Below are 19,578 nucleotides of genomic sequence, written 5' to 3'. Positions count from 1 at the left end.
CATCCCATACCCCTCCTCCCCCATATTATTCATTTACTTTTTGTCCCCATTTTCTACTCATTGGTCCACATACTGGGTAAAGGGAGCGTGAGCCATAAGGTTTTCACAATCACATGGTCATACAGTATAAGCTATGTAGTTATAAAGTCTTCAAGAATCAAGGCTACTGGATTACAGTTCAACAGTTTCAGGTATTTCCTTCCTAGCTATTTTAATACACTAAAAACCAAAATGGATATTATTATAATGCACAAGAATAACCTCCAGAATGTAGTAGGCCTTTTATCTCTTTAGAGACATTTCATTTAAACCACACAACCACCTTGAGTTTGACCTTTATTTAGACATGAGAAAACTGAGGATTAGAGGGGTTAGATAACTTGCCCAAAGTCAAATATGTAAAGTTAGAGACAATTTAACCTGCCCAAATCTGTTTCAACAGAATAATACAACTGAGAAAATGTGTACAAAGTGTTCAGAAGGCTGCAGTGCTGCTTCTGTGATTTCTCTTTTGAAACATAAAATAAATTCTTGCTTTTTCACTATAGTAAAAGAACACAGAGGGAATTTTGACTCATTGTTACAGGAACTAAAATCTACTTATAGAAAATTCAGCATGTTTTGATCTGTTTCAAAGGAATAACAAAACAGAAAATACAAAAGTCAGAGGAGATAAGCAATAAAGGTGAAAGTATTTAAAAGTAATTTAAAGCATTTTAAAACAAAGCAAATCAATTTACGTTCACCTGATATTTTATTTGTGCAAAGTTAAACATAAAAAAGAATTTTAAAGGGAAAAATTTTCAGATTAAGTCTAATTAAATCTCCTAAAAGATGAACAATTCAGATGTCAGCTCACTTCATTTGTGCAGAAGGGAAGAGGAGGATGCAATCAAGCACCAACCACTAACGTGAAAGGGAAGCGTCTATACTGGTCTCAGCCTCCCGATATCCCACTATGGTAGCCATTCAATCCTGACTGGCACTGATAGGGCACATGCTGGTAGTTCCTGATCCTAAAATTACTCAAGTGTGACATCCTAGGAAATCTTATAATTCTGTATATTCCTTAGCACCTACACTAGGACTAGGCATTTAGAGGTAGTCAATAAAGACTTGCTGAATGAATAGGTATAAGGGTCTAATACCTCTATGCACTTACCTGGGGTGGATTTTTCTAAGAAGCCAAATGAAGCCAAATGAAGAAACCATGTTAACAGCAATTATTGTGATTATTCTTATGACAATCTGGTAACATAATAGATACTTACTGAAATATTTCCTGCTGAAGTGACCTGCATCTCATCCACGCTGTGATTGCCATTTGTAATGTCACAGATGCAGTAGTTACTAACAGAAGGAGGTCTGAATGTGTGACCGCCATCACAATGAATTTCTGGACTGATTCCACAGCCAAATGTGAATGAAGCAAGAGAATGATAGTGTGTGAGTAGAACCACTGCATGTACCAGTTCCGCTAAGGACCAGCTGTGTTCTTCAGCTTTTAAAAGTCCCTTAGGAAAAAAATCAGAACATACTTTTATACAGGGATATGATGTTGGTGAAATATATAGTTCACCTTAGTATTGAGTCTATTGAAAACAGGATTAATCACTATACAAAGCTTAGTGTAAAACAATAATTTGGAATATGTAGAACCCAGATTTTGCTAATTTTTTATGAACATTCATAAATAGAACTTAATCTGACAATAACATATTATTAATTTTGACTTGCTGAAATGCTGGTGTAAAAAATGCAATAGAATGCATTTTTTGTTAAAAGCAGTTGTCATATTTTAGAGACTGGATTATGAATGAATTAACTGTGGTGTCAGCTCAAAGTCTCAAACAAAATGTAATAAATTTATGTTTAAAATGGAAGTTGTGTGTGAGATATGTCCATGTTTTTGTTTATCATGCCTCCTCAAGGAATTGTGAAGAAAGTGGTTTGAATATTCCTAAACAATCAAATTACATTTATTTACAAAGTTATGTCCAAGGTAAGTCCACTTTTTCAAATTCAATTCTGTGTTCCTTTGCTTCATTATCTATTTTATAATCTTTTGTAATTTTTCTCTTACTTGATGATATAATAGACACTGTATTCAAATCTATATCTTCTTGCTAATATGATGCTTCAATTAGGTAGCAGTATCTAAAATGTTCTATAAAACAGAAAAAAACAAAAATATGTGTTTTCAAGAATTTCTACTGCATGGTAGACACTTCTAGAGAATGTCAATCTACTTTCCCTATTATCCTTGTTAATAAATAGAACCATAATAAACTAGCTTAAGATAGTATTTTAAAAAGACATCTGTGATGCAATATTTCACTACTTACCTCAATATGTTCTTTGGTAATAAGCCAAGGCCTATGGGCTAACACTTTGTTAAGTTCTCCTAAATTTTGTAGTTTTTGAGGAGCATTCTCTAAGCCATTAAGCCACTTCGGGTCCCCACCAACATGAAGGAAATCATTTACATGAAGGTTCACTAAGTAGGAGCACTGATGTCTTGCTGCAGCCTTAAGAGGAAACAAAAAGATTATTCTGTTCATAAAAATTAAAATCTTGAACTACTATAAATCCTTTTTCTTTAGAATGTGCAAAACAGATAATTAAAATTTTGATTAGTGTGTTTTCAAAATGTCCATAAACTACAGAATTAAATTTTCATGTAAACATTTTAAAAATTCAAATTTCAACACAGAAAGCATCTCAGAAATATTCCAAGCAAAAAGAAAATATCTGATTAAAAAATTTGAACTTTAGAAATTCCATATATGTACCAACTTTCAGAACCTCAGATTGAGAAGAAATTTCAGTTAAGGTGTTGACAATAAAATAATGGAATATTTACAAATTAAACAGGATTAGCAATATTTATGTCAATGTGAAATATTTATAATAATGAAATAGATCTTGTATTGTACTTAATTCTCTTATTTCATGAAGGAGAGTTCTCAACAGTGCATAAATATATGTTTCTCCTTCAATTATACCCAAGAGCATACTTATTTAGAAAGGAGAAAAATAGATACTACCTAACTGGAATCTACAAGTCAGAATATCAGTATTTATCCCTGTTTAAAGCATTAAGCACTGCTTACAGACATCAATAAGAGCAGGCAGAAAGAATTTTTCACTGAAGTTTTACAAACCATTATTCCAATGTAGTGCCGATAATGAAGGGGTAATGGCCCATCCATTTGCAGTAGATAGTGTTGAGTTTTTAAGAAACTTTCTAAATATTGTGGGTGGAAAACCATCACTAAGGTAATGTTATCCAAACGACCCAAAGCAGCAAAAGAATCTGCAAATAAAGCATGCATCTGTGTGTCTTCACTCCCCACTTGAAGAATCTGTATAAATGAGAGGAAAACCATGGTTACATAAACTGTAAATAGGTGTTAAAGAAAAAAAAAATGCATGCATTATATTCTAAGTGTCATTTAGAAGCACATTAAATTTGGCTTAAGAAAGGGGTTACAATTCAACACAAACTTAAACTCAACTAGTAACTAGATAGAAGAATAAACAGTTACATATTATAAAGTAGGGGATAAACAACAAAAGCTGACTACTAAAGGCTATTTAGATAGGCTGCTTGCGGACTTGGCCACAATCCAGATAAAGAAGCAGATTTAGATTATCAAAATTGCAGAACTTGCAAACAGACACTAAAGCTCTTCCTTCTAACGATGCCTCCTGCCACCCAATTTAAGTAGAACCAAAATTGACTAACAGCCAACACTCCTTGTGAAAAAGCACAGAGCATATTCAGAATTAAAGATCCAATCTAGCATTGATACTAGCCTGTGTAGATGGTTAGGACTAAACTAAGTTTATGGGCACAGCATTTAAATATGAGGGGATAGAGTATCATTAATCAAAAACAAGTCTTGGTTTTCCTTGATTAAATATGGGTGTTTAAAAAGCATCATGAAATACTAGAAATCAACATGACTACAACAGCTTTCTAATCCCACAGATTCACTGCCAAAGCACGATGATTAACTGTGATCAACTCTGCATAAAACATGTTGACCAACAGTTGTCCAGATGCCAACATGTAGGTCATGAGAGCTTTTCCTTAAAAGCATACAGTTCACTATGTACTTTTACAAAACAACATACCTCCTTTTCTGGGATGAATCTGCTTGGTCCGTGTCCTAGTGGTCGAGGAATTCTAATTCCAAGTTCCTAGAAAAGAAAATCACACCATCTCAGGCCTCCAGCAGTAAACAACTTGAACTGTGGCTACAGGAATGGGAGGGAAAAACATCCAGTTGAACAGGGACAGGCTTGTTTTCGTGGTTTCTTTTCATGCCTATATATACATACCAACTCTTCTGTTTGCATCACATAGTTAAGAACAGCTTAAAAGACTCTGACTAAAAACAATAAAACCTGTTTCAGTAAAACCAGAGTTTTGCATAAAGTACTTGGCAGAAAGTCTAGAACAGAAAGTTCAGCACAGAGCACCCAACCCTGTGGATTGTCAGTGATACAAAATAAGACCAATGTGTTTGTACATCCAAAACCCAACCAAATAAAATATCACTATGCATCTTGTCACTGAGGAAATGCAATTATTACATCTATAATTACACCCCACAGTGAGAGCAGAAATATTATGAAAAATAAAAAGTAGTTATTTAAATCCACAAAAGAGAAAGTACTGCTGGGCATGTTTTCTATGTGGTTGAGTAAAATAATTTTAGAGTACTGCATTTGTTTATAAATTTGCCTTAAGTTTTTTTATCTACAGGATGTCATTAACCTTGCTTATATTATATTTTAGAAGAATATCCTATACTAAGTGCCAGAAGAAAACATTCCTACTATTCAATACATTATCTTGGCACAAATGCAAACTTTATACAAAATGATGACTCTATAAGGCTCTGCTGAATTTCTGACCCAATTACATACATTTCAAACAAAATATATTGGACTAAATTCAGCATCTATCCATTCTCATTTCTTTAATCTTTGAAAACTATGTTATTTAAACAAGATGTATTATTAGGAAAACACCAGTTTCAGGGGTTTATTAGTCATTTTATAACTGAGACACATTATACTTGAGAATTCAGTGTATAAAAGGCAGCATTTCAAATGGGGGAGAGATGGATTATTTAACAAATGATCTTTGGACAACTGGATAGCCATGTAGAAAAAGTGAAGTTGAAACCCTAAGTCACACTTTACTCCACAATAAATCAGAGTAAAATGTAACAACAAAACAAAACAAATTACACTACTAGAAGAAAGCACTCATGGAGTGGCGAAGGCCTAAGAATGCCACAAAACCCAGAAGTCATAAAACACAAGACTGATGAATCTAATGACATGAAAATAAATAATTTCACATGGGAAAAATAAATCAACATAAAAAGAGTCAAAAGCAAACAAAAAACTGGGAAATATATTTGCAACTTACATAACAAAGCTAAGTTTCTTTAATAAAGACTCCTACAAATCAATAAGAAAAACCCTAACAACCTAAGAGAAAAACGAGCAAAGAACATGGACAGTTCAAAGAAAGGGAAATACAAGTGGTTGAAAAGATGTTCAACTCACATAATAAATCAACTGCAAGTTAAGTACTTTGAGATACCATTTTTCACCTAAAAGATTGCTTAAGAGCAAAAAGTTTGGTTACATGCTGTGTTGGAGAGGGGATGGAGAAACAGTTATTTTTATATTTGCTGATGGGAATGTTTTGAAGTGTGAGGAAAAAGGATCAAGAAGTATATAAGGAGTATAAATTACTATGACCTCTATGGAGGGCAATTTGCAATATTAATTAAAATAAAATAGGCACAGACCTTCTGAATTGACAATTCCATCCTAAACCTTAACTTATAGATATACTCATATTTGTGAAATGTCATATGTAAAAGAATAATCACTGCAACATTGTTTGTAATAGTACAACATTAAAAGCAACCTAAATGCTAATCAATTGAGTAGTTAACAAAGTTTAGTTAACAAAGACCACGTTATAACAACATGCAGACCTTAAAACGAATGAAGCAGCCTTATATGGGTTGATTTAAAAGATATATGATGTGAGGGGAAAAAAAAACAAGGTAAATAACTGTATATATCACATTACTATTTGTAAGGCGAGAAAAACTCAGTAATTCCATTTCTAGGACTTTTCCTCTTCATTAAAACCACGTGGATAGTATTTTTTTTTCTTAATGAGATCAGATTGATAAAATAAAGGCCTCAAAACAGAGGTTGAATTATATTATTTTCACTTTGTTTCCATATCAGGTATATAGCTTTTACACCAAACTATAATAAAACAAGTTTTACAATTCCAAGAAGGTGGCTATCAATGCTTCAGAAATGGAATACTTTCCTATGTGTATGGCAAGGGTTTTTCCCAATGGTCCTCTGTAATCCTCAAGTCCCTATAAATTGGATCTTTTGTTAGTATCACTGTCTCCCTCTTCCTTGAGTTTTTAACAGCCGCCAAATCCTTCCTTCCTAAATTTCTTTAGAAATGTATTCTTTTAGAGTGAAAAACTATGCATTTAAATATAGGATGCTTAGAAAAAGCAAACATTCTTGGAAATAGATTAGAGACCCATTAAGCTCTTAATGTTAAGATCACATTTATTCTTTCACGAAGCACCAGTATGGCAAGAGAGCTGGAGCCTGAATGGAGAACTGAAGAGAGTAATGGGAAGAAGCTGTCTCTTACATTCACGATTCCCATTTCATTATTTTATTTAAGGCTAATTATAGGTAAAACAGATTTTTACTCAGCTCATACTTGGATTACCAGGGTCAATAATCTTTCAAAGCTGATGTGCTTGTAAGATGTTTGTGCTATTCTGAAAAAGCAGAAAGGAAAATGGTAAGGGGAAAAAAAGAGGAAGAGAAAGAAATGATTGGGGGGAGGGGTGGAGATAGATTTTCTTTTATCAATTCTTTCCCAAACAGACAGGGTTGATCAGGACTGACATAATGGGAAATGCAGTTACTGCTATTCTAGAATCACATGAATTTAGTCTCCTATGCTTGGAGGCTGGAGCCAAAAGGTGCACCTTGTTTTCTCTCTTTTCTTAGCTAAAGGACTGGATAAATGAGAGGGATACAAAAATATGACATGATCCTTGCTGAAGAAATAGGGCTGTTCTGGGATGCTCCCTATTTATCCCAGTCCAAATACTGGCTTGAAGTGGATCACTGACCCTACCTAGCCTCTCATTGCACACAAACAGAGCATTAACCTCTGGGAAAAGTAAACAGGTGACAATTACCTTGAAAGGAGACTATGAGGCTTGTCCTCATTTAAAGACTCCTCATCTTGGGAAATGCACCAAAGTATAGCACAAAAATAGAATAATGTTAAAACAATTTCCCTCAGGAATCAAGTGTGGAATGGAGAAAAAAGTAAAAGTACAGAACAGAGTCTGAAGGGAAAAAATGACTCTCCTGTTCAATAAGTGTACAATTGTCAAAAACCTCTGAACGGAAGGGTCCTAACTTGTATAATAGGGAAAGATGATGATGAAAAACATATCACCAATCCCAAGTGCCTCACAACATTATAAACTATAGAATATTTTACAAATTATAGATAAGCCCATCATTACAGAGAGTCTTGTTTTAGGTACAAAGTCTAACAAATTTGGTTATCTACTGTCTCAGAAGTAGCAGAGTAGATCAGGTAAGATGGTACTCCTAAGCTCTGGCTGAAACCCCGACATTGTCAATGATATCTGAGAACCAAACTGACTTTCAGTTTTCTCTTATTCCTTAGCTGACATAAACAGGCAAAAAGCAATCAAACATGCAAAAAGCAATCTAGGGTCAATAATAATAACAACAACAGGCAGCAGCTAATACTTACATAGTATTTACCATGAGCCAGGCACTGTATTTAAGTTCTATTGTCTGTAAACAAGGAACATGTAATGTATCTATGATGTTAAAGTCTGGAAAAAGTATTTGGTGTTCTATAATCTTCATGAAAAAGAAATCAGTCTCTTAGATTGACCCTTGCATCCACCTATGAAGCAGTTGCTATTCTCATCCCATTTTACACATTTGGTTGACAAAAGCCCTGGGATTTGAACCTAAGTAGTCTTGGTTCAGAGTCAATTCTCTTAAGTGGTGGAGCTGGGGATTGAATCCAGGAAGTCTGGTTCTAGAGTTAGTGTCTTTAATTGTTACTCTTTTGAGCCTCCATAAGAGTTCTTGATACCTTGGAGGTCCTTTTATATATGGTAGTATATGCTTGGTGGGTTTTTTTGTTTGTTTGTTTTTGTTTGTTTTTGTTGTTTCTCTTTTAGTGCTTAAAATGGTTTTGTTTATTGGCTTCTTTTGTTCACTGTTTTTTTAAAAATTCAGTTTTATTGAGATAATATTCACATATCATACAATCATCTGTGGTGTGCAATCAGCTGTTCACAGTACCATCATATAGTTGTGTACTCATCACCCCAATCTATTTTTTTTAACATTTTCCTTATACCAGAAAAAGTAAAAATAAAAATAAAAAATAAAAGTAAAAAAGAGCACCCAAATCATCCCCCCCACCCTGTTTTTCATTTAGTTTTTGTCTCCATTTTTCTACTCATCCATCCATACACTGGATAAAGGGAGTTGATATACAAGGCTTTCACAATCACACTGTCAACCTTTGTATATGCTTGGTTTTTAAAAGGTTAAATTTCAACTTGCTGGAAAACTCACTTTTTGAAATACATCTTTCCCTAATTATATGACTTATTATTCTCTAGAAGGCGTTGATCAAGAAAGGAACTGTAGGTCTTTAATGGGATAATCATAAGCCAAACAATGTATTTCATAACTTCCTATCTAGGTTACTTCAATTATTCCTTCATCTGTGGCTGTAAGAAACTGAATTATAGAGTGAACAAAATTTTGGCCAATCCAGATTCTAGGAAGCAGCACTGCCACCAGCAAAAGGGCTTGTTAAAAAGCAGATGTAGATACTAACCACAAGACAAACTTCATAGGCTCTCTGTGAAAGTGTAGCTGGAAAAACTAACATGGGAACTAACAGTCCTCTTCCCTCAGCAATTCTAATCAGCATTTTTGAAAGAGAAAGCAACAGCCTTCCCCATCACAACATTGCTTCAAATCTAATATACTGGTTTCCTCAATACTGTATAATACTAACATGAAAATTCTTAATGAATGTTGACAGTACCACAGAAAAACTAGTGTGTATTATGTCACTGCATGAATCAGTGTTTGGGCACTGAAAGCACTGTTCTAATCAGATGTTTCAAATTTGTTAAAGATACATTTATGAATCTGTATCAATTTTCTTCAGTAAAAGAATGAATAATTTGCTACAAATGCAAAATGAAAGCATTTGTTAGTTTGTGGTGGATGTCTACTTGCAAGACTAGTTGAAAAATAAAAACAATCAAATTATTTGAATCATTTTTTCTGACTGCATTTGGTGCATTTAAAAAAACTGGATGTTTTAACATAATACTGATAATGAGGACATTGATATTAATTTCATTTGATTTTTTTTTTAATTACAAAAGCATGGTGTGCTTTTAAAACAAATTTCAACAAGGCAAAGATATACTGTGTAAAAGTGTAAGTTTGTTCCCATCCCAATCTCCTTTCTCTGGAATTACCATTGCCTATAGCTGGGTGCTAGCCTTTTGACATTCAAACATTTTAAATAGAAATGAAGAGATCTAGAACTGCTGTATCTTAGGGAATTTAGAAATATTGAAAGTTCAGGTGCCTTGTTTCCAGTATCTTGGTCTTCTATGAACTATATCCTATAAAAAGGAAAACTCATTGACTTCAAAGTACTGCGTTTAAAAGCTGACGTAGGCCATATGTGAGTCCCACACTTTGCTCAGGATTCCTGTAAAGTGTTTACTTTAAAAGCACTATGGAAACTTATTTGAAAGAATCATATTATTAATTTTTATAAAATGGATAGTTTTCCTACAAAGTACTATTCTTTATCTTCCCCACATGTTGGATTTATTAAAAATGAAATGCAACCATACAAAGCTCCTTCCTGTTTTCCTGAACACAATCCCATAGGTACTGTAGTTAAAGTGCAAGCTAAAATGTATGTCTTTTATCTTCCAATTTAAATGGCTATATTTAGAAAGTCTGGATCTGATGATAAAGCCTAAATCTGATAATAACTGTTCAGGATTTTGTACTAGAATAATACCACAGAAATAATAAATCTATTCAGACATGATGATTGGGCATCATGTCTACTCAAAATGAGAAAAAAATCTGTTATGGCTTGCAAAAAGAAACTGCAAATGCTAATTCAACACTTCTATGCTGTTTTCTCTCTTTGGTGAAGTTTCTAAAGCAATATTATAAGATACTTATTAGGTTGTTCTATTATTTGTAAACAAGGAGCTAATGTATCCATGACTAAAAAATCTAGAAAAAGTATTTGGTGTTCCACAATCTTCACGAAAAAGTGTCCTCATTTAAATGTATATGGATATACATAGTATAATTGTAATGTACATTCCATTTACAAAAAATGAAATTACTAAAACTGAGTCCTTTTAGTAGGCAAAGCTGCAGAGAAATTAATTCAAATTTAGACTTCTTGGACTAAGGCAAAAATACAGCACTGTGATTTCAATCCAAATTTTAATTCGTATTTCTCTACTTTCTCCCTTGTGACCTTTTGACTTCAAGTCTTTAGTAAAGCTTCAGATTTTAGCTAAGATTATTAGTAACTTCCAAATGGTGCAGTATATGCAGCCATTAGGAAAAAACAAAATGCTACAATTAAATGGCTTTTTTTGAAGACCAATTCACTCAAAAAGGATGGTTCAAAAAACAAGACCAAACGCTGTGCATAACGTCATAGCGCTTGCAGTACACATTTATTCTAGGCAACATCATCTTTTAACTGACTCAAATGCCTTTTTTTTTTTTTTTTTTTTTTTTTTGTAAAGGTGGCTGAATAATCTGTTTTGACAAGACGCTGAGGGGAGAAAAAAATCAACAGGCTGTTTTATCTTAAGACTAGAGCTTTGTTCGGTTTCTGACTTGTGGAGACTTGTACAAAAGACAATGTTATTTACGTTTTGGAGACGTCCATTTAAAGGACCGTGGCAGCTGTCTCTCCAGCCTCAGCATTTTTCACCCCGGGACGACTCACGGTTGAAAACGTCTCCCCACGCTCCACAGACCGCCCCTTCACCTGAGGGGCGCGGGCGAGCCTGGGACGCCGGGCCGGGGCAGGCGGCCGCCCGGGCGGTTGCTCCAGGGGCGTCTTCCCCGGGCAGCGGTTCCCGACTCTGTTAGGGTGCGATCCCGCGGGGGCGACGCGACCTCCTTGCAGAACCGGCATCTCGGCCGGGATCGCCGCGCCCGCCCGCCCGTCGGGTCCCTCGCCCAGTACCTCGTCCTGGCCGCGGCCCCCTCCGCACTGCTTGCAGCCCAGCAGCTCCGAGACGGCCAGCGAGGCCGTGTACGCCTCGTTCGCGGCGGTGGCCAGGCGCATATCGACGCGGGGACGGCTGGGGACGCAGAGAGAGCCCGCGGCGGCGCACAGGAGGCGAGCGCTCGGACGCCGGCGGCCGCTCTGGGTTGCAGCGCCTCAGTCAGCGCGGACCGCGGGGGGCGGGGCGAACAAACAAGCCGCGCGGCCCCGCCCACGCGCCCGTCAATCCGCTGCCCGGAGCAATCCGCGGAGCCCCGCCCCCGAGCACAGAGGGGCTGAGGAAAACAACCTCGAGGGGCGGAGCTCCCCGCAATGAGAGAATTCTCAGGTCGCCAGCCGGCCCCGTGGGTCTTGGGACCAAGGCGCACTGGGACTGTGCAGTGCGAGCTCTTGGGCTTCAGTGGAGGGACAGTCTGCACCACGCCGCCCAACATCAGCGGCCGAGAGCTGCCCTCCCTCCGCCAGTTCGGGTCTGTTTACCTGCAGCCAAACAGCAACCAACCGACTGACCCTGACACAAGGGGGGAATCAATTTCTCTTTAAATTCATAAACTACTGAATTTCCCTTCTTCCTTGCCAGTAATGCCCAAAGCAGAACGCTAAATGGGTGAGAGAATGCCGGAACAATTACGTGGCAATGGCCTATATTCAATGTAAAATTTATTTTTGGTAAGCTATATAGAAACTATAAATACCGCTTCCCTAAACAGATAATGAGCCTTGGTAGCCTTATGATCTCTGAATTGTCTTTCTTCTTCCTAGGTATATTTGAAGGCCTTAAAAATTCTAATTTTCCCTTATATAAGTTATTAAGGAGCACAACTGACATTGTTGAATCCAGAACCCAAATCGCTCAAGTCTTGTATCAATACTATTTCCTTACATGGTTCCATTAACTTCTTTTAAAAAACCAACTCCTTGATGAAAAAGTTTTGGTAATGGATAGTGGTGATAGTAGCACAACATCGTGAATGTAATTAATACCACTGAATTATATTCTCAAAATTGGTTAAAGTGGGAAATTGTATGTTGTATATGTTACAACTTAAAAAAAATGAAAAAAACTCCTAAATTAGGTCTTTTTTTGCATGTTTGCCTTTGGGTTGGCAAAAGCTTACATGCTCAGGTTTTGTTTTTTTTTTTTTTTAAGTTGGGACATTCTGAAAGAAGGAAACAAGCCAAGTTTAAATCATTAAAAATGCACACAGAATCAGGACTCATAAATGAAAAGAAGTTTCAGTCTTAGGAATGAGGTTACATTGTCTCAGAGAGGACTAAATTATTGTTAGCTATTAAACTGTCATTTTAAAAGAAGCAGGTTAAAAATCGTTACTTTTTAATTTATCTCATCAGGATAAATAAGGTAAATGTTACATGTTTTCAAACTGCTTTTATGAATTGCTAAAGCACCCAAAACATTTCTACTGGTCAAAAGAAGCAATTTTGGGTCAATGTCAACATAGAAGAAAAGGTTACAGAGGATTCCAAGCTCTCTTCCACTGAGCATAGCTCCCTTCACCCCCCAATTAAACAGTATAATCAAATGCCCACTCAGCCATAAACAAACAAGCAAAAACAAGCTCAGCAAATCATCCTATTTGCAGCAATACAACCTACCCTCTAAGATAAGCTGGTTGTAAATGAATAACTTGGAAACATAAATGGACTTGATGTATGGGGTTGTGAACTACAAAGCCAGTTAGATAATGAGGGAAGTACAAGAAAAATGATGACTGTGGTTCCAGAATAGTTGATCTGTGATTTTATTTTCTGGAAGGAATAACATAGTGAGCTTAGTTGTCTTAACAGGGCATAACCTTGTTTGTGACATTAAAATTGTCATTTGCAAAACAGAGAATGCTTATCTATTTCCTAATGAGAGGTGAGGGGAAAACGTGTTCGGCTTTCTCAAAAGTGGTTTAAAATAATTAAATACAAGTTAAAACTGGAAACTGTATATGTATAGTAGTGTATTATACCTATACTTGATAAATATTTATTGAAGAAATATGTACTGAAATTGTATAGGAAGCTCCAAAAAGGATATTTAGAAAGTTTCAATTTACTATTCATTTTGATGCTGCCAATAAATAAGTTTTATGTGAAAAGAGAATAATTTCAATTTATAATTGAATTCACTAGTTTACCAAAAACCTTCAAATCATCAAATGTCAAGATCCTTTTATGATCTCTATAAAGACTTACCTAAGTTCTTCAAAGAGTACTAATTTCTGCTCTTTTCCATAGAGTAGTACTGTGAATTAACCACTCTATTTGCCAACATAAAAAGCTTGCCTCTCAGTACATCTACTCTAACCAAAAATTCCAACAAATGTACTAATAATTGACCTGCAATTATGTAGATTTCACTTCTGGAAATGTTTTGCTCCAAATCACTGAATAAAAAGTTTGTATTTTCCAAGAATTTCACTTCTCATATAGGCCAGATGCCATGAAGGTGCTTATCCTTATCCTGTATGTGATAGACACACAATGAACATCTGCTGAAAAGATGAATGCCCTGATCACAAAACAGTGATCAGAAAGGACTATGCTTTTGATATTTATCACAGGCCATCATTTTAAACCAGCAGCTATTTTACAAAGTCTGCTATTTAGACATTTCATTTCCACATTTAATTTTTGCTAGGAAGAAATCTGATGTCTTGTCCAAGCAGTAACAGTAATTCTGATTTATATCCTTTCCTCTAGAAATGTTTTGGTAAACTTAACTTGGCTGATCAATATGAGGTTCATTGTCTTTGCATCTGTCCTTATTAAAAGTGCTTAATTACTATGCTCTTAGTTCTGAAACACTTATGAAAAGCATGGTGGTGTGAAATGTCTTGATCTGAGCAGAGAATTATGAAATATTAGGGAAGTTCAGACAAGGAGGAGAGGTTAAAGAAAAACATAGTTTCTGACTAAGAGATGTCTGAGCTGGAGCTTACAGGATTAGTAGAGAAGCCATAGCAAGAAAATTGGTGGTGTTGGTGGTAGATGGTGGTGATATGGGAGGGCAGAGACAGATTCCTCAGCAAAGGAAATCAAGGGTCAGAGAGAGAGAGTGGTCCATTAGGGGAGCTGAATAAAGGACGTTCCTTTGGTCTGGAGAAAAGAGTAAAGAGAGTAATGGAAGGAGTTCAGGTGAAAGATAAGCAGTTATGAGGGAACTTGCTTGAGCTTTGTTACAGAATCTGAATTTCATTCACTTTTGTGGAGCTATTGAAAGTTTTAAACAATAGTGTCATCACATTTGCATTTCGGCTAAAGTTTGGAAAAATATACTGGAAGGGGAAAACTGGAAGCCAGGAAATGTTAGGAAAGCTGTTGGGAAGGCAAGAAAGTGGTCTGAAGAACAATGGGGATGAAGAAAGGTTTAAGCATGAAGGTAGATTTTGTCTCTCCAACAAAGTTCCTTAAAGGAGGTGATCATGTCCCACACTCTTGTTTTTGGAATTCAGGAGATAAATCTCAAATTATCTGCTCTCTTGACCATAAATAAATGGCTTCCCTGAACCCAATGGATTTTAAAAAGTCAATTTATGAGAAAGCATATGTATATACTTTAGTTGAAAGAATATTAATCAGGCTAAAAGACATAATCATGCTTTTATGGTCCACATATTAAAACTTGAATTGTCTCATTCAGCAAAGGAATTATATTAAAGTACTCTAGATTTGAAGATCTGTTCATTGGAATCAGAATTATATTTAATATATTTATTTAATTATATTTAATAATGAATAGTGAGAAAACTCATGCAGCAATGGTTTTAGCTACAAAACCAAAGAATTCCTTTAAGAGTGGGAGTGGGATTTGCTAGGTTTATGTGGTTTAAGCATTCCTAGAAAATCTTGTATTGTCATTTAAAACATTTCATTTAGAATTGATGTTGGTTTATAAGATTACTTCTGCTTACTAATTTTGTCAAGTTTTTTTTTCCTCCAGCTCATATCTTCCTGTTTTTATATATATAGCTTGTCTGCTAAGCACTTTTTTTTTCCTTTTCAACATCATACTTTGGGTACATTTAGATCCTTTTAGCATTGAACTTTAATTTTATATTGTTCCCTTATTTGCACTCTATTTTTTTCACCTTTTCATTGTAATTTTTAGAATTATATACTTATAAAGGAGCAAGAATGTTGGTAAGTCTTATTTCTCTTCTCTAGAGTTTATTCTTTTAGAAATATACAGTATTTTAAATCTCTATGCAGGGATTTAGAAATATAGGCCATCACCCATATTTGTAAATAGGCTTTTTTTCCAAAAAAGTGTCAGTGGCTTTAAATTAGAAAATCACTTTCCCCTGAAGAATTTGTGTGTTAAAAAGTGTTCAGGTTTTCCAGGCTGATTATATTATGACCAGTCACATATCAACTCCTACATATCAGACACTAAGCATTTTTCACAGATGCAGATACAATTATTCCTATTTCACAATAGGAATGAATGAATTCAAAGCAGCAGTCACTATGCTGGGCTGCTTGTTTTAATGAACATATATTTTTTTTAAATTTCAGTAACTATGTATTAACCTACATTCTTGATTTGGGGGACAAGAAAAGAGGGCAGGAAGTAAGAAAAAATTATCTCCCTTTCTTAAACGCAGGGTGAGATCTGGTAAAACAACAACAGCAAACCCAAAACAAAATCATAGAATGGGTGATATCTTGGTCTTTGAGATCTTCTGGCTTCCACTTCTCTATCCCTCTCACTCCTCTCAGTGTCTCTTCCCATGCTTTTACTGACCTTATGCCACCTGAAGCTCCATCACTACCTGTCTCACCTGAGTCCATCTGCCCTGGTAAGTGCCCTCACATTACCAGCACACCCCTCAGAAAAAGGTGTTTGAAGAAAGCAGGCTTCTTCAACTAATTCTAGTATTGGATTAGTGACTGAGATATTTATTCATTTAATCTCAATTTTAAATTTTATTGACAAATTTATCATTTGTCTCAATAGAATGTAAGCTCCATGAATAAGAATGTTTATCTTTTTTTTTGTTCACTGCTGTATTTCCAATGCCCTAGGGCCCAGAACCCAGCAGACCATCAATAAATGTGTTGAGTAAGTGAATGAAGTCTGCAGAGATGTTTCCATTAAAAAAAAAAAAAAGCTTAACTTGATTAAAAGCTTAATAATGAATTTCAAGTTCAATATTCAGTTTTTAAAGATTTAGGCACTCTAGACAAACATTTCTGGAGGCATGGGAGCCACTATACAGCCAGGCAGGCTCTGCTTAGGAATCAGCTTGTCCTTGGTTCAGTTCTGCTAAGCAACTTCTGTTTTTCATAGTCTCTGCCCTTCTTCTCCTTGGGAACCCACAGGTACTCCCAAGCTTCTTTGATTTTCCTGGGCCCACTTTCCCACACTACCAAGATAGCAGCTACATAGGTTCTGGTAGCAGCATATATGGATCACTTGTTAAACCAGGCAGATACTTACATGTCAGACACTGCCTGAATATGTACACCATTATGTGACAAGGTTCACAGAACATTTTGTAACCAAGTTTGGCTTTAAACATTCTCAGGTCTATCTAAGGTAGAATGATAAGAAAGAGTCTGTTGAGATATCAAAATTAAATGGGACAATTCATTCAAAAATGCTACAGCTTTAAGAGGCAAATTACTTTTCTGTATCATTGCTGATTTAAATAAGAAGGGGTGGGTTTAATTTGGAATAATACAAGGTTCAGGAAAAAGGTGAGTAGTTCCACCTGGCTGGAGTGTGGTCAAGAACTGAGAGTTAAGACTTTATTCTGTATGTTCTTGGGAACTACTGAAGGTTTTAAAGAAGAAGAAAGAAATACTGATGCAAACTCAAAAAATCAGTAGTTGAAGATGCTAAATATATGACATTTTCAAGTAGAAAATATTTCTCAGGTTATGTAAGCATACTGTATTGTGTAATTTTTAAAAGTTTTTGAGGGGTTGGATTTCATTTGTACCTAAAAACATGTGAAAATATTTTTTAAATTCTCAAAGTGCTTCTGTTTGTAGGTAAACGGCAAGAACTGGTTTTAATATGCAACCTATATGACAATGGGATTGGGAAAGCCATAAGGACCACACTCCACTTTGTCTAGTTTATTGATGGATGAGTAGAAAAATAGGGGAAGGAAACAAACAAACAAACAGACAAAGGTACCCAGGGTTCTTTTTTACTTCAATTGCTCTTTTTCACTTTAATTATTATTCTTGTTATTTTTGTGTGTGTGCTAATGAAGGTGTCAGGGATTGATTTAGGTGATGAATGTACAACTATGTAATGGTACTGTGAACAATCAAATGTACGATTTGTTTTGTATGACTGCGTGGTATGTGAATATATCTCAATAAAATGAAGATTAAAAAAATAATAATAAATAAATCCAATGGGGGGGGAAGTATGAATACAAATTGGAACAAAAGATATGCGTCATTACTTGTAAATTATGGTAAATTCATTATATTGTCTAAAATAAAATTTTCAATATCTGAAGAAAAAAAAATATGCAACCTATAATTTTAAATCCAAGGAATATTTTAGTCAGGGATAATATAAAAAAGCATTTTCAAAATAGATTAAATCCTAACCTAATATCTTATACTTATCCCAAACTCAAAGACTTCACGGAACTGAACTTTCAAGTATCTATTATCTTTTGTAAAATTGAATTCACCCATGGTTAAAATGTTTAGGCCAACTGCATATTAATGACTTACTAGCTTATTCATGCTTGAATTTTAAATGCTTTACTCACACTGAGGAGAATTTTGATATGAAGAAATAATATCCTAATGACAACATTCTAGATATTCAAGATATCTTTTGTTTATAACAGCCATTCTGCCCTACCTTATCCATGTTGCCCATTATGATCATTGCCACCAAATTGTGAATAGGGTTCTGTAATATGTGCTTTTCTTTACAGTTCGCAGAACCCCCACTTGATTCCTTTGTAGTAATCTTTAGCTGTAGGTCCTTTAATCCTTTAAATCACATTCCTTCTTTGCTTCCTTCTGAGGTCTTTTGTTTTCCAAGTGAGTATTAAGTTGTAGATCCTTAACCTGGGCACAAAGTACAAGGCCCCATCTGGAGACTACTTGCATATTATTACGCATCTTGGAAATAAAATACTATTCACTGAACTTCCCATCTGTTCTTCGGCCCTCTAAAATTATCACTCTCTCTGTGGACCATTCAGGGCACTGTAGTTCAACAAAAATGTATATAATATACATATATATGATATATACCTATGTATGTTTCCTTGTAACTATTATCTTTCTGTTTAGCTAAAACATACTCTCAAAAAGAGACAAAACCACTTTAAAAATTAGATTTTTTTACAAGGGCTTGAATTTGAACTGAATTCAAGATCATTTTAATTTGTAGTAAAAGAAAGTCTGACTTGCCTAATTTTTGTTTTATTTTTGGCAAAGAATTGAGAGATACTAAATTAGGATGTTATCTAGATGATACAAATCAGAGAAAGTACTTTTCTCTCTTAAGTCATTATTCTAATTTTTAAAATATATTTTGGCATAGGTTTATGTATGTATGCCAAAGCTAAATTTTACCAATTAATAGAAATCTTAATATACACAATCACTTAGCATCCAATCATTCATTACTCATAAATATTCACTGAATGTCAATTATATGCATTTAATGTCTTAAATCCTATGAATAAGCAGAAATATCTTCATTTAAGATTGGACTTAGTGTCTTTTACTTAGACTTAACCTACCACATGGCAAGTCATACAGATGGCAGATCGTTTGGAATTCTGTTAGGGAGTACTAAATGGGGAGGTATCCAGTGTATTGCCCAATTCTTAAAAAAAAAAAAAAAAAACAAAAAAACAAACAGGCTGGCAATCATTTAACTAATTTAACCCCTCTAGTTTTAGTCTCTTCAAATTAAAAATGATGGGCAATTAAATCTCTTGGTCACTAAAACTTTATTTCAGATCTAAAATTATACTCTTTTAATATAATTCCTGATTTTATCAAAGTTATATGCTTTATTCTAACCAGAACCCAACCTCCTGAACCCCTACTCCAGGCTTCTTTGTACTTATCAGTGGTTTTCAAATTACGTTCCTTGGAATCCATTCCTTACAAGCACT

The 19,578-nt window shown here is 35.1% G+C and overlaps 1 protein-coding gene across 3 annotated transcripts in view; it reads right to left on the bottom strand.

Moving 5' to 3' along the window:
• Positions 1-19,578, bottom strand: part of SESN1 (sestrin 1) — a 104,784-nt gene that overhangs the window by 10,690 nt on the left and 74,516 nt on the right. For 2 of the 3 annotated variants that reach the window (XM_037842395.1, XM_037842397.1), the window contains exons 2-5: positions 4,141-4,206; positions 3,165-3,365; positions 2,346-2,528; positions 1,272-1,514 (exon numbers count right to left, since the gene is read on the bottom strand). In XM_037842395.1, coding sequence (XP_037698323.1) covers positions 1,272-1,514; positions 2,346-2,528; positions 3,165-3,365; positions 4,141-4,206 — 693 coding nt within the window. Of the gene's footprint in view, positions 1-1,271; positions 1,515-2,345; positions 2,529-3,164; positions 3,366-4,140; positions 4,207-11,413; positions 11,660-19,578 lie in introns of those variants that run through there. The other variant, XM_037842396.1, reaches the window with a different exon arrangement.

The sequence above is a fragment of the Choloepus didactylus genome, chromosome 7, assembly GCF_015220235.1.
Source record: "Choloepus didactylus isolate mChoDid1 chromosome 7, mChoDid1.pri, whole genome shotgun sequence".
NCBI classification, from domain to species: domain Eukaryota; kingdom Metazoa; phylum Chordata; class Mammalia; order Pilosa; family Megalonychidae; genus Choloepus; species Choloepus didactylus.
This window is presented reverse-complemented; position numbering and strand designations above follow the sequence as displayed.